This window comes from Homalodisca vitripennis, chromosome 1 (assembly GCF_021130785.1).
Source record: "Homalodisca vitripennis isolate AUS2020 chromosome 1, UT_GWSS_2.1, whole genome shotgun sequence".
NCBI lineage: Eukaryota > Metazoa > Arthropoda > Insecta > Hemiptera > Cicadellidae > Homalodisca > Homalodisca vitripennis.
This window is the reverse complement of record NC_060207.1, coordinates 38317453-38330930: the sequence shown is the minus strand read 5'-3', so window position 1 is coordinate 38330930 and position 13478 is coordinate 38317453. Positions and strand designations below refer to the sequence as shown.

Sequence of the window (13478 nt, the reverse complement as noted above, 5' to 3'; positions counted from 1 at the left end):
ACCTGGCTCAATGAATAGAAAAGCATAGTCGTCACACATAACCTGTAAGCACGGCCATAGCCTCCAGTTTCAATGGGAAACGTGCACTTGTCCCAATTTACAGAAGTGAAATATCTGGGAATGTATATTGATAGCAACACATGGAAAAAAGGTTTGAACAATCAATATTGAAAACTGGCATGGTTATTGCTCGGTAAGTGACATAAGTTATTGGAACACAAAATTCTCCTTTCCAAGACCGTTTTAAAACTTGTTTGTACTTTTAGGCCCTCACTCTGAGGATGCACCTCAAATAGCAATGTAGATGTAATCAAAAGGTTTCAATCGAAGATCCTACGGAACACACTTCTAGGTCCTTGGTAAGTGAATAACATCATCCATCAAGACTGAAATATACCATTTTGTCAAGGACGAAATAACTAATTTCATCACTAAATACATACTAAAAAATGAACATCCACCTAACTGAAATCACTTGAAAATACTGGTTACAGACCAAAGAGACACGCTGCACTAGATTGACCACTAAGATTTATTTGAGTGTTCGCTACGCATCGTGTATGTTATCTGCGGCATTGAACGGCTTTTTCGAATCCATCCTTTTTGTAATTAAATCTTAGATTTACTAGTTACTGAAATACACTTGTACCGTAGCATTTATCCCTTGGCAAAAATTAGAAGTAAAGTATTTCGAGTGAATTATGACTTGGGTTATTTTCTGTACTTCTTTTGTATTGTTTAGCATTTCCTCTTTTTAACTTCTCCCAGACTATATTAACTGTAAACATACCTGTCATTAATTGTAGAGACCATGAGGAATCATTATTTTCTAGTTAGTGTAAGGTTTTCAGATTTCTAGTAGGCAATGGAAGGCTGCAGACTATGATTTAACTGGTTCTGGTAAAATTCGCAATCATCGTAGACGTACAACTGTTGAGAGTCACTACACGTACGGTACATGTCATGTCATGTCCGAGCCGACCGGCTATTCCGCTGGCAGGTGTTTCCCCCACCAACGACAGAGCTGATCATTATACTATGTGTATTCTGCGTACATCGTTCACGTTCTCTATATTCCATCACACAGTCGGTTCCTACTTTGGAGTTGGTTCATGTTTAGCTAATGCAACAGATCATACATTTAATTTTTATTAAAACATTTCACTAAGAAGAGAAGAACACAACTAGCAAGAGTCACGTTTATTTGAAACAAGTAAATTTGAATAAAGGAATTCCACTAATGTAACTGTAGTTTTAATTATCTTGACTGTATAACATATAATGTTTACTCTGCTAACGTAACGAAAATGGTAGTCCCTCCCAATGTTGGATCAACGGAGGAAGTTTCGCGTTTGCACTTCAGACAAAAATTCTTGAAGTTCTTGTACTGATTGATGATCACTCAACCACAAACAACCGCTCAGTAATAGCTGTAGCTTCCTCCATAAAGCCTACCCCAACAAAGGAGGATACGCATTTCTCTCCCAGATAAAAATTGTTGAAGTTCTTGTACTGATTGATGATCACTCAACCACAAACAACCACTCAGTAATACCTGTAGCTTCCTCCATAAAGCCTACCTCAACAAAGGAGGATACTCATTTCTCTCCCAGATAAAAATTGTTGAAGTTCTTGTACTGATTGATGATCACTCAACCACAAACAACCGCTCAGTAATAGCTGTAGCTTCCTCCATAAAGACTACCTCAACAAAGGAGGATACGCAATTCTCTCCCAGATAAAAATTGTTGAAGTTCTTGTACTGATTGATGATCACTCAACCACAAACAACCGCTCAGTAATAGCTGTAGCTTCCTCCATAAAGCCTACCTCAACAAAGGAGGATACGCATTTCTCTCCCAGATAAAAATTGTTGAAGTTCTTGTACTGATTGATGATCACTCAACCACAAACAACCGCTCAGTAATAGCTGTAGCTTCCTCCATAAAGCCTACCTCAACAAAGGAGGATACGCATTTCTCTCCCAGATAAAAATTGTTGAAGTTCTCGTACTGATTGATGCTCACTCAACCACAAACAACCGCTCAGTAATAGCTGTAGCTTCCTCTGGTTATAAATGCTGATCCTCAGTCGTGCCAGCCATGGTAGAATCGTGTTGTTGCTTGGGTATCAATCAGGTTACGTTTACCGTCGATAGTTATAAAACTTATTCTTCTAATACTTGCATGCAATGGATTTTATTATGTTTCAAGAGACCCCTTTCAGTTGATGTAATTTATAGTTTAGTTTCTCACTTCTTCACCATTTGTGTCATGAATGTCAACATTTTCACCAGCTTCCCTACACTGACTTCTACAAATTCAGCTTTTAAAGAGCTAATGACTTGCACTTGCTAAACACTTTTAACCTCTGCTTGCACTTCGCCAAACTTAACATTGTTACTCTCCAACCTGTAGTTATTTTCCTTCCTGAAAGCCGCTATAATGTCCAGTATAGGTGAACTGGCAGTCCCGGACTCGCTTGTCTGGCTGCTGTAAGATACACACTTAGCCGTACAGCCTTCACACTTCTATCCATTTCTTGCGTGTGACTCTACTCCTACACACTTGAGATAAAATGTAGTACATGAGTAGTACAGTCCCGGACTCGCTTGTCTGGCTGCTGTAAGATACACACTTAGCCGTACAGCCTTCACACTTCTATCCATTTCTTGCGTGTGACTCTACTCCTACATGAGATAAAATAGTACATGAGTAGTACAGTCCCGGACTCGCTTGTCTGGCTGCTGTAAGATACACACTTAGCCGTACAGCCTTCACACTTCTATCCATTTCTTGCGTGTGACTCTACTCCTACACACTTGAGATAACATGTAGTACAGTCCCGGACTCGCTAAGATACACACTCAGCCGTACAGCCTTCACACTTCTATCCATTTCTTGCGTGTGACACACACTTGAGATAAAATGTAGTACATGAGTAGTACAGTCCCGGACTCGCTTGTCTGGCTGCTGTAAGATACACACTTAGCCGTACAGCCTTCACACTTCTATCCATTTCTTGCGTGTGACTCTACTCCTACACACTTGAGATAACATGTAGTACAGTCCCGGACTCGCTTGTCTGGCTGCTGTAAGATACACACTCAGCCGTACAGCCTTCACACTTCTATCCATTTCTTGCGTGTGACTCTACTCCTACACACTTGAGATAAAATGTAGTACATGAGTAGTACAGTCCCGGACTCGCTTGTCTGGCTGCTGTAAGATACACACTTAGCCGTACAGCCTTCACACTTCTATCCATTTCTTGCGTGTGACTCTACTCCTACACACTTGAGATAACATGTAGTACATGAGTAGTACAGTCCCGGACTCGCTTGTCTGGCTGCTGTAAGATACACACTCAGCCGTACAGCCTTCACACTTCTATCCATTTCTTGCGTGTGACTCTACTCCTACACACTTGAGATAACATGTAGTACATGAGTAGTACAGTCTGAACACTTTATACCATCTTTAGTAGTTGCGCTGACATCCTCACAACACTTCATGCAGTTTTAGGCTGTGTTCACGCTGAAATAAGTAAGCAGGAGTAAACACAGATCTAAATCTACTAGCGAATAAAACAAATAAAATATTTGTACACAGCTATAACTGATTTCAATCACCGTATAAATTCAAAATAGTAACTTGCAAACCGGTAAGGACAGCCGGGCGGCAAGCTAAAACAAACTACTTAGCCTTAAACCGGAGAATTGATAAGCGATGCGAACGCATCGGGTGACCGATAAGAGCTGAAGATTTTTTATAGACTCGAAGATTTTCACACTGATATAAACTTCGCCTAAGCTTACTAACATGTTTTCCATGAAGTTTATTATCATTTTCATCTATGTGCATAATACAAAAGTACGTAATATTTTTATATTTTATATTAAATAACCATAATTGTAATAGTATTTTAATCACACTTTATAGAACCGAAAGCTCTGAACGATTCAACTAGTCAGAAGAAGTGGATTCGACGTTTACTCATCTCTTTGGGATAAAACAAAATCAAAGTTGGTCTTGTAAACTGAATCCACCCAGTCTATTAATTTACAGTTTGCAGTTAACCGAGTGTTTGCAATATGCGACCAGCCCCTAGCAGTTAGAATCACGGGTACGATGTTGGTCGGCACGCGCGTAGTGTTGGGTTACCGCCACCTGACCCTCGCCGCGCCATACGGCCATCGTGGAGCCTTGGTCTTACCACCGACCGGTCTAGAATCAAGAAATGGTTTCAGATCCAATTAGGCCTTGTTACTATCGCAATGACGGGGGTTCTTTAACGCCATGAAAAAAGCCTAGGCTTGGCACTAGGTGGATAGGGAAGTGGAGGGACATAATGTGAAAACAAAGGGAGCCAATGTTTTGCAATACTGGGCAAAGTTCCTGCTTACAAAGCATCGTGACTATTTACACTTTTTATTTGTTAGGTCTGGTAACCATTTAAGCCTTGGTGAGGAGTAATGTAAGCAGGCGCTCAGACAGACGAAGTTCCTCAAAACTCTCTTTCATATGACACAAATATTACGTGACAAATATTAGGTTATAATAATGACAAAATATTAATAACATTTGAAAATGGTCTCTCAGGGAATTTCAATATCCACTTTCCTTCTCCAAATTCACCCTTTCCTGATCCCCTTGTCACTAATTGTTCTTTACTTCCTAATAAATGTAAATGCCCAAATTCCCAGAGTGGGTTTACTTTTTAGATATATGTGGATGTTTAATAGTTGAAAGGTATCCAATGGAAGAGATTGGCGACCAAGGAGTGTGCAGATTTCGATATTTACGTATGATGACGAGAGAGGAACCGATTAATTTACACACCAGTTATCAATTTTTATTGAAGTCGTTTTTAGATGTATTTTTGGTGCTATCAAGAACGTCCAGTGTGTTTCTGTATATAACTCGTTAGCTGCACTAACAAAAGTGATGGGGGAAGGAATTGAGCTGTAATGGAGAGAAATAGAACAACTGTTGTGAAGACTTCCTTGTGTGAGACAGATAGACAAACCAACGAGCCCGCCCGGCCCTTGCAGCTCTGGTGGTCATATTATTCCACATATTGAAGTTCATAGCTCAGTATTGAGCACCCGTCAGCAGTAACCCTATACCCGGCTGCGGGCGGTTGGTGTGGCAGATGTCGCAGAGGATGCTGCAGATGTCATCTGTGCCGTATCGTCCATGGCTTTAGACATCCAGCGTCGCCACGACCGTCCTCCAGATGACCCGCACACATGCCATCCTCACCGTGTCATGGAAACCAGTAACATAGCCTTCTCATCGTGTTCGGTATTTGATGGTCTTAGAGCTCGAGGTTTCGTAGAGGATCTGGACTTGTATCTTCACTGTCGTTTGAAATCATAACTCGTGTTTTTCGAGATGGCTTTATGTTTTTCATGCAATTCTAAAACATTTTGGTAAGGTGGGAGCAATGATGCGCCAAACAATTTAGATAACCATGTAAACAATGATGATAATAAAGATATTTTTAATAATGTTAGCTTAAGAATAAACATCATCTCTGTAATTTACATTGTCTCACCGGACACAGCTTGAAGTTAGGAATCCTTACGCTAGTATTAAGAGGTATGTCCAAGCAATCAATTTCATAGAAGAATTTAGTAAGATCCTATCTTTTCTGCACCCGATTATTACTTGCTGTGGAGTGGATGGAAGTTCATACCTCCAAAAACATATAACATAGGAAACTCATTCTCGCTTTTCCCTAAGCTACTTACTTACTATACAGTCAGTGGTGGTTTATAAAGAAATATATTTCACTGCATCCTTTACATTCCAACAGGACTAAATAACTATAAACCCAAAAGACTAGAAATTGCTAGAAATTGATTTTTACGGTTAAACAGAACCATATCCACTATCAAAGTATTCCCGATTGCCCTTATTATAAATTTACATCCTATCACACTGTTCCAAGCCTCGAGGACTCCAAAAGGTGTCCAAATACATCGATAACTGTCAAATATTTGAAAATTTCTTTCTCACCCTCCGGTCTTCTACAAATTAGAATTGCTATGCATTGTATATGTCTTTAAATAATCGCCTTAAAACTACCTTTACCACCGCTTCACTCAAAACCTTTTTTCTGAATATAGGTTTGTCTAGTTTTCGGATTACTGTTTACATTAATATTTAAATACACTTTACTCATTTTTTAAACCTACCTAATAGGCATACAATTAATAGGCCCTGAGGCAAATAAGAAAACCAAAGATGTGGAAGCAAAAGGAAGATATTACATGTATAAAAATGGTTTTCCTTTCAGTGATTTTCTGCCAAAGTACTTCCCCCTCCTCTAATAAAAAAGCATTGAAGTGTAACATAAAGCTCTTAAACTCATACTTGTATCTTTTATATTACATAGGACTTCGATGTCAGTTGATTTACTTACCTTATAAATTTAGATTATAATAAAAATAATTTTCAGTAAAATATTCTCTGTGACATGAGAGCGAACTGTAGCTTTGATCAATAATAATGTATTAACATAATATTTAATGGTGTAGTGATCGCCTCAAGAAATAATTAATTTACAATTCTACATGTTTCGCTAGAGAGATTGTTTATTTTAAACCAAATATGGAATTCAACATTTAGGCGACAACCAATGTATATAGTAGAAAGTTACGGTTTTTGTTTTGGTTATTGTATTATTCATGTATCAAAAGATTTTTATAAATTTTGTGTTATCTCGCACTGGGGAAATAAGCAAAATTAAATAATGCTTTGAACAAATTGCACTGTCTAAAGGGTTCTTATAAAACTCGTTGGAACAAAATTAAGATTGGTGTTATTTTACCACCCTCTTCCTGTAAAACACATTATTGTCCATGTTGAGTGTTCTGTTTTTGTCTTCTTTTCTACATCCTTAAGCAATTTCATAGCTGAGAAAACGTAGAAGAAGTCACTGTTGTCAAGGACAAAAAACCAGATTCGGGGTTTGAGCCTATCATTAGGCCATTCCCCCAGTCAAAAGCGTTTGTCATGAGAAACTATCCTGTCATTACCCAGATTACAAGAGCGGGCCCAGGGCCTGCCTTCATGAAGTCTCCTTGCCATTCCAGAACCGATTTGTTACAATTCGATGGCGATCTATCCACTGAATTCAATACAGGTGTAATACAGTCGTTAATAAAGAAAAGGGTTAACTTTTGGCACATATATCCTTCCTTCTCTCACATGGACTGTAGTGGTGTATGCGCTACTGTGGCGAGTCGGGGTCTGCAAGTTAAACCTTTTTTTATTTATTTAAGGAGACGCCGATCCCCTTGTATGCCTTATTCCACATGTCCTCGTGGGCCACTGGCCTGTGCGAGGATTTTATCAAACAGAATAAGGAGGAGAGTCGATACAGTACAAGGTCGATGGTGTTGATAAAAAGTGCAAGGATCACAGACAGGATTTGAACCTGCGCTATCTCTAACTCAGACTCAAAGTCCAACGTCTTAGACCGCTCGGCCATCGGCACTTCCAAGTGTAATTCAACCCATGATTAAGATGCCGATATATTGCTCTTTAATATCCACGTAGTGGATAGTCTTTAAGATAAAGATCTTTTTTAGGACAAAAACGATTACAAAAATATCCAGTCGAGTAGTAAAACATTACATAGCACGAACATGGCAAATGGAAATGAATGTATCATTTACCAAGAAGTGGATAAAAATAGCAAATCAAAGTCAGCAAGTAAGAGTATATAGGTTGCTAGTGCAATAATGACTGTCGTAACAGAATAAAAATTATGTGTCACCATGGAATAAAATATATTGTGTATAATGTATTTGGTGTATGAATATTACGTTCGATCATGAAATCACATTAACTACTAACTTTAAATCAGATCAATTAGAAGACAAACAACACAGACTAGATCTACTCACCGCCCTTGTTCTCCCATAGCGAGTGGAAGGAACGCGAGCAAGAATTCTCCATTTTCACACGCCAACCAGTTGTTTTACAGATCTGATATTTCCAGATAACCCTTCCCAATCTCAGCATTGTCCTGTCGCCGCGGCGAAATTATTAGCAGCCTCCTGTAAGTTCTAGCGGCCGCGTCGACCAGACTCCGAGATCTTGATGATATAAAATACTAGTTGATTGACGGCCGGCTGCTGGTGTTATTTCTGACTTTTACGGTTACATCCAAATCAGCTGATAATGAGTGAGCGTCCCACGCGCTGTGGTGCTGCCCGCTTTACGAGGCTGTCGTCGCGTCGCCCGGTGGGTGGCAAAAACAATGCTATCTCCACATCTCAAATTGTCACTGTGGTTTATAGCCCAGTCCACAGCGCCTTCAGAGGCGGCATTCCTCCCCGGGCCGCGGGTTCCTCCGCTCCTCCGCCGTTACTCAGACCGGGGTACCGGTGTCCTCCCTTCTCTGGATTATAAAAGTTCAACCCGGTTATTAAAATGACTTTATTTTACTACCGACAAGGAATACTTTTACGGTTGATGAATCAAATTACATAATTGGAACATGTATTTAGTATCGAGGCCCATATGATAAGAAATCATTATCGATAGTTCAGAAATAAAAATATAACGATAACCTAAAATCAATGCCTTTAAATCTAAAATATTAGGTGAGACATTTCATTGCATAATTAATGTTTAGTTCAGTGTATCAATATGCATTATTTTTGTAGTCACCCTTATTTAACACATTTTATATAATAGAGATATTCATTTACAGATCTCCCGGGGACACTGACGTGGACAATATCCCTGGTGATAGTTTCCCTGTTGTCGGCTCTCCTGGGCGCCGCACTCATGGTCACCCTCATGCACTGTAGAAGGTGAGTAACAACCGTACAGCAAGCGAGGAGTTGCATGCAATAACTGTGGCAAGACAATCACGCTTATTTACCGTGTCGAAAGAGGATGGAGTATGGTGTAAGAGTCAGCAACGCATGAATACACTTGAGAACAACGGACAGACGCGAGTTTCGTAATCACCCTCCTAGAGTGTAGTGACCAGACCAGTAACCCATCTTTCATCGCAGCGCAACTTTCCCCCCACTTCAATAGAATTCAATCAAGTAACCTTTCTTCTGATGTTTCACCATCTGGGCATTAGGTCTTTGTTACTGTCTGTGCGCGAATAGAGGGCATGTCATCTAGTGTCACTTTTAAAATCTTTATTTGGCTAAGATGTTCATAGGTTTGAAAATATATAAAAATTTGTATTTCATTTGTGTAGAAAAATGTGAGTTAATATTGCGACTCCTGTCGGTAAAATGCATTGTGCGATAATTCAGCATTCTTGATGATTACGCCTGAATCAAACATTTCCGTAAAAAACAAATACCTGGAGTTAATCTCAAATCACGGCATACTTCATAATATCCCCCTTTTATTACATACATTTCTGCTAAAGTCAATTCTAATAATGTGAGATAATTGAGTATGTTTTAACTAATTTCTCGAGTGGCCATTGAAGCCGTGACGACAGCCGATATGGCTGCACGCACCGGCCTCTAAGCCCGGAATGGAAGGAGCATATATCCTTGATGCATTTGATGTCTTATTTAACCTCCTCCCACGGGCTGTCCAAGCCGCCCACTGACCGCTAGCAGCGTGTTGTGTTGTAGTCCATGAGGAAGTCCATAGCAGCGCCCACTGAACTAGCCGACACAAATATTGTTTATGATTGAGCTGTTTGTAGGGCTTATCTACGGTGTAAATCAAGCTCCATGCCGCCGGACAACCTGTCCTGCCGGCGACTATCTGGTTACTATGGACCGACGACAGATCAGAGCGTCCTGCTGGACAGCCTTCGCTATAAGCCCTTTATGGTCTATAAGAAGAATCCTTTCCGGGAAGTGAACAAAGGACCTGTCTTCTTTACACTTTATGGTTTTACAAGTGCGTAACTCCATTTTGAGATTACGTCTTTAATGCCGAGTATTTAAGTGCTGAGGCTGAGGAGGAACTGTTATCCGCGAATCATTTTCTTTCTCTACTTATTAAAGGAACAGCGGCAGCGTTAATAAATAATACCTGCTTAAAATCGAAATTGCAAATATTTTTCAAGTACCGAAACGATACACTGCTTTCACTTTTTTGTCGCATCGTTTGTAAACAACCCCATATTGCTTCTCTACTTTAAACTCTTCTTCTTTAGATATTGGGCGTTAGCGATCCTTAAAAATCACAAGTTTAATTACTTTAATCAGGTTTACCTAGAAGACAACTTAAGGATAGTACTTGGATTGCAAAATAATTTTTGTTATTTATTTATTTAACGTAATTGTTACACTTCCATGTTTTATCCTTATTTTGTTTCAATTCTGTTTTGAGAAATTTGTCAGTAGCTTATTACAGAATTTTGGTTTAGGAACTGTATTTTGAATATTTAAGGATGTCTACCACTGAAAAAAGGTGTACAAGTTTTAGACAGATATTGAAGATATTACCTTTTTATGGTATGTAACTATGTAACTATGTGATAATAAAAGAATTTGAATTTTGCGTAATTTTAAAACTCACCTAGCGTAGATTCATAAGCAGTGGTTATAAAAATAGGCATATGATATGGACTCATAATCGATCACAGATACAATATTAAAAAATATTTATTTTATAACATTAATAATTCACCTACTGCATAGCAGTTGTATTACGGGAATATCGGTCCTACTAAAATGGTTTCTTTTAAGATTTCAAACTTAGTTTAATTATTTTAAATGTATCACAATTTATTCATAACAAAAATCTTAAAAGCTGCACATGGCCTATTACTACGACTCAGCGTGTTTTGAGACAATTTCTCCAAGAATTCCATGGTTGTGCTGAGCTTTACTGGTAGGACGTCATCGCCCTATGGGAGGATGGGTGAATAGGACAGCCTCACAAAAACTATACAATGGTAATGAGATTCATCTGTATGCTGACGTCACATCGAATATGCCTTGAATAAGATTATTAGGCCTAAAAATGATATGACCCATCAATATCATCAGCCATCACCAGAGCAGGCTTGATCTTGCCTGACTGATCTAAATCTGAGTAATCGCCAGAGCTAAGCGACTCTGACATGTCCTTGAGATCTATCTGGCAGTATCTCGGCATCTATCAGAATTCGGTCAGCGCAGCGCAGGGCCATTACTCAATCCGGGCGCCACGGGAAGCCATGGGACAACTTGTCCCTCTATCGGCCATCTCTTGACCCGACATCCTCGTCGATCAGACCGAGGACTAATAACTGAAATGATAGTCGAGATGCTTTAATACCATCTTATCACCGTCCCGACAATTAACTAACTGCTCATTCCTCTTTGGTAAATCACCGATCTCTATGGCGCACCATTACTCAACAGAAATATTATTAATTGACGATTGCCGGACTCATTATCTAAAACTACGATCACCATCGACCCGGGGTACCTTGTGGTATGAGTAATACGAGTCTTCAATTATAAGTGCGTTACCTGTTATGTTAATATCCATCATTTTGATTTCATTATGAGATTTTAAAATGAATATTACTATCTCAGTAGGAGATGTACGAGCAGTATTTAATTTGAGCCGCTCCCAGATACTATTATCTTATTTCACATAATGGTAAGCTACCATTGCTATTACATATGGAAATGCAACAGTATCAAATCAACTATTACATACATTGCAAACCGGGCTGAGGTTCAGATTTCAGAAACTGAGTACCTGTCTCATCTGAATTAAGTTTACACGCTAGCGAACCTATCATGTTAGTTTAATCTGTTAATATCATCTTCAAACTTACTAGTAAAATATTGCTAGAAAAAATGCTGTTTTTCCTTAGTGAGCAAAAATAATATTATTACCCACAAGGATCAATACTCCATTTCAATCGTCCATTACTTTTCATGTTATATGTAAACTATAGAATAGCAACAAAAGTATACTGGAGGTATACTAATATTCCATCAAATTTTGTTCACAAACTCTCGCAAACCTGCCTTGGTCAAAAAGAGTTTACTTCCTGCCCTAGTCTAAGACTTCAAAAACCATAGTTTGTGATAAACGGAGGACTAACAGTTGTGCTGTGTCCAACCCTAATAGACGGAGGACCAACAGTATTATTTTGTCCGGCCCTGATAGATGGCGGACACTGTGTCCAGCCCTGATAGATGGAGGACTAACAGTTGTACTGTGTCCAACCCTGATAGACGGAGGACCAACGGTATTATTTTGTCTGTTTCTGATGGATGGAGGACTAACAGTTGTACTGTGTCCAACCCTGATAGACGGAGGACCAATAGTACTATTTTGTCCGGTTCTGATGGATGGAAGACTAACTGTTGTACTTTATCCAACTCTGATAGATGGAGGACTAACATTTGTACTGTGTCCAGCCCTGATAGACGAAGGGTCAACAGTTGTACTGTGGCCAGCCCTGATAGACGAAGGGTCAACAGTTGTACTGTGGCCAGCCCTGATAGACGAAGGGTCAACAGTTGTACTTTGTCCGCTCCAAGTATACTGTGCGGCGTGAGCTCATTAATTGCACTGTATCCTTCTACCATCCAGCCAAAATAGAATGAGGGTCAACACAACAATTGCACTTCACCTGGTTTACCATTCCACTCAGACGCGAGGCCACAGAACAATATGTGAGCTTCGGAACCATTTACACCTTCACTGTTGTCTACACAGTGTGACACCGACAACTCTCTTCACTATTCCACGCGGTAAGGCGTCTGCAGGAGTCTGCGTGTTAAGTGACTAAATAACTTTCAAAGTGCCTAATTTTTATCACGGTTTAGTAGTTTAATTTTTTATCTAATATAGAAATAAATGTCTACTTTAGGCATATTATATTTTAGTTCCATGAAGTTCTTCGTGGAAAAAGTAATTCGCCATTTTCAGTTTGCAATCATAATCGGCTAACTTAATCTGGATCATAAGCGATAAACCATATAGTAAGATCAATAAGGCAATGCCGATGGAGCGGTTAAATCGAGTGAGCGAGTGGGAAGCAGAGTTGACCAGTCGCTCGGAATACATTACCACGACGGACAACGTAATTATAACAGTCTAGTCCAGATGCAGATCACAGGACACCGAGGACGCTAACCTAACCTAAGACAAGTTGTCATCCTAAGATGAGCCGATGTGGTGCCAGTCGGCCCTAACTCAGCCCATTAGCCAGGCCCAGATACCATCTCCGGCGAGCTTGCCACATTCGTTTTCGATCGGATCCTTAAATAACCGAAACGGGTTTCTCTCCGGCTCTTTCTTTTTGGTAATCTACGCTCTTAAACATGTCGTTCTCACTACCTCCGTTATCCTCACTGTCTTTATGGGCGATTCTGTCTCTTCACCACAGCACCGTTACTGGTACCAAGGGTTGTACTTGTCAACACGTGTTAGTGTAATGGGGATTATACTAGATTATTGTATGGTTTGTTTAGAGTCCACAAGAAGACTGCTTATTCTGTAAGAGACTTAAGACTTATG

At 39.6% G+C, this 13478-nt stretch overlaps 1 protein-coding gene across 1 annotated transcript in view; it reads left to right on the top strand.

The window, feature by feature from the left end:
- Positions 1 to 13478, top strand: part of LOC124359953 — a 139936-nt gene that overhangs the window by 117566 nt on the left and 8892 nt on the right. The window contains exon 3 of the mRNA XM_046813150.1: positions 8731 to 8833. Coding sequence (XP_046669106.1) covers positions 8731 to 8833 — 103 coding nt within the window. The remainder of the gene's footprint in view (positions 1 to 8730; positions 8834 to 13478) is intronic.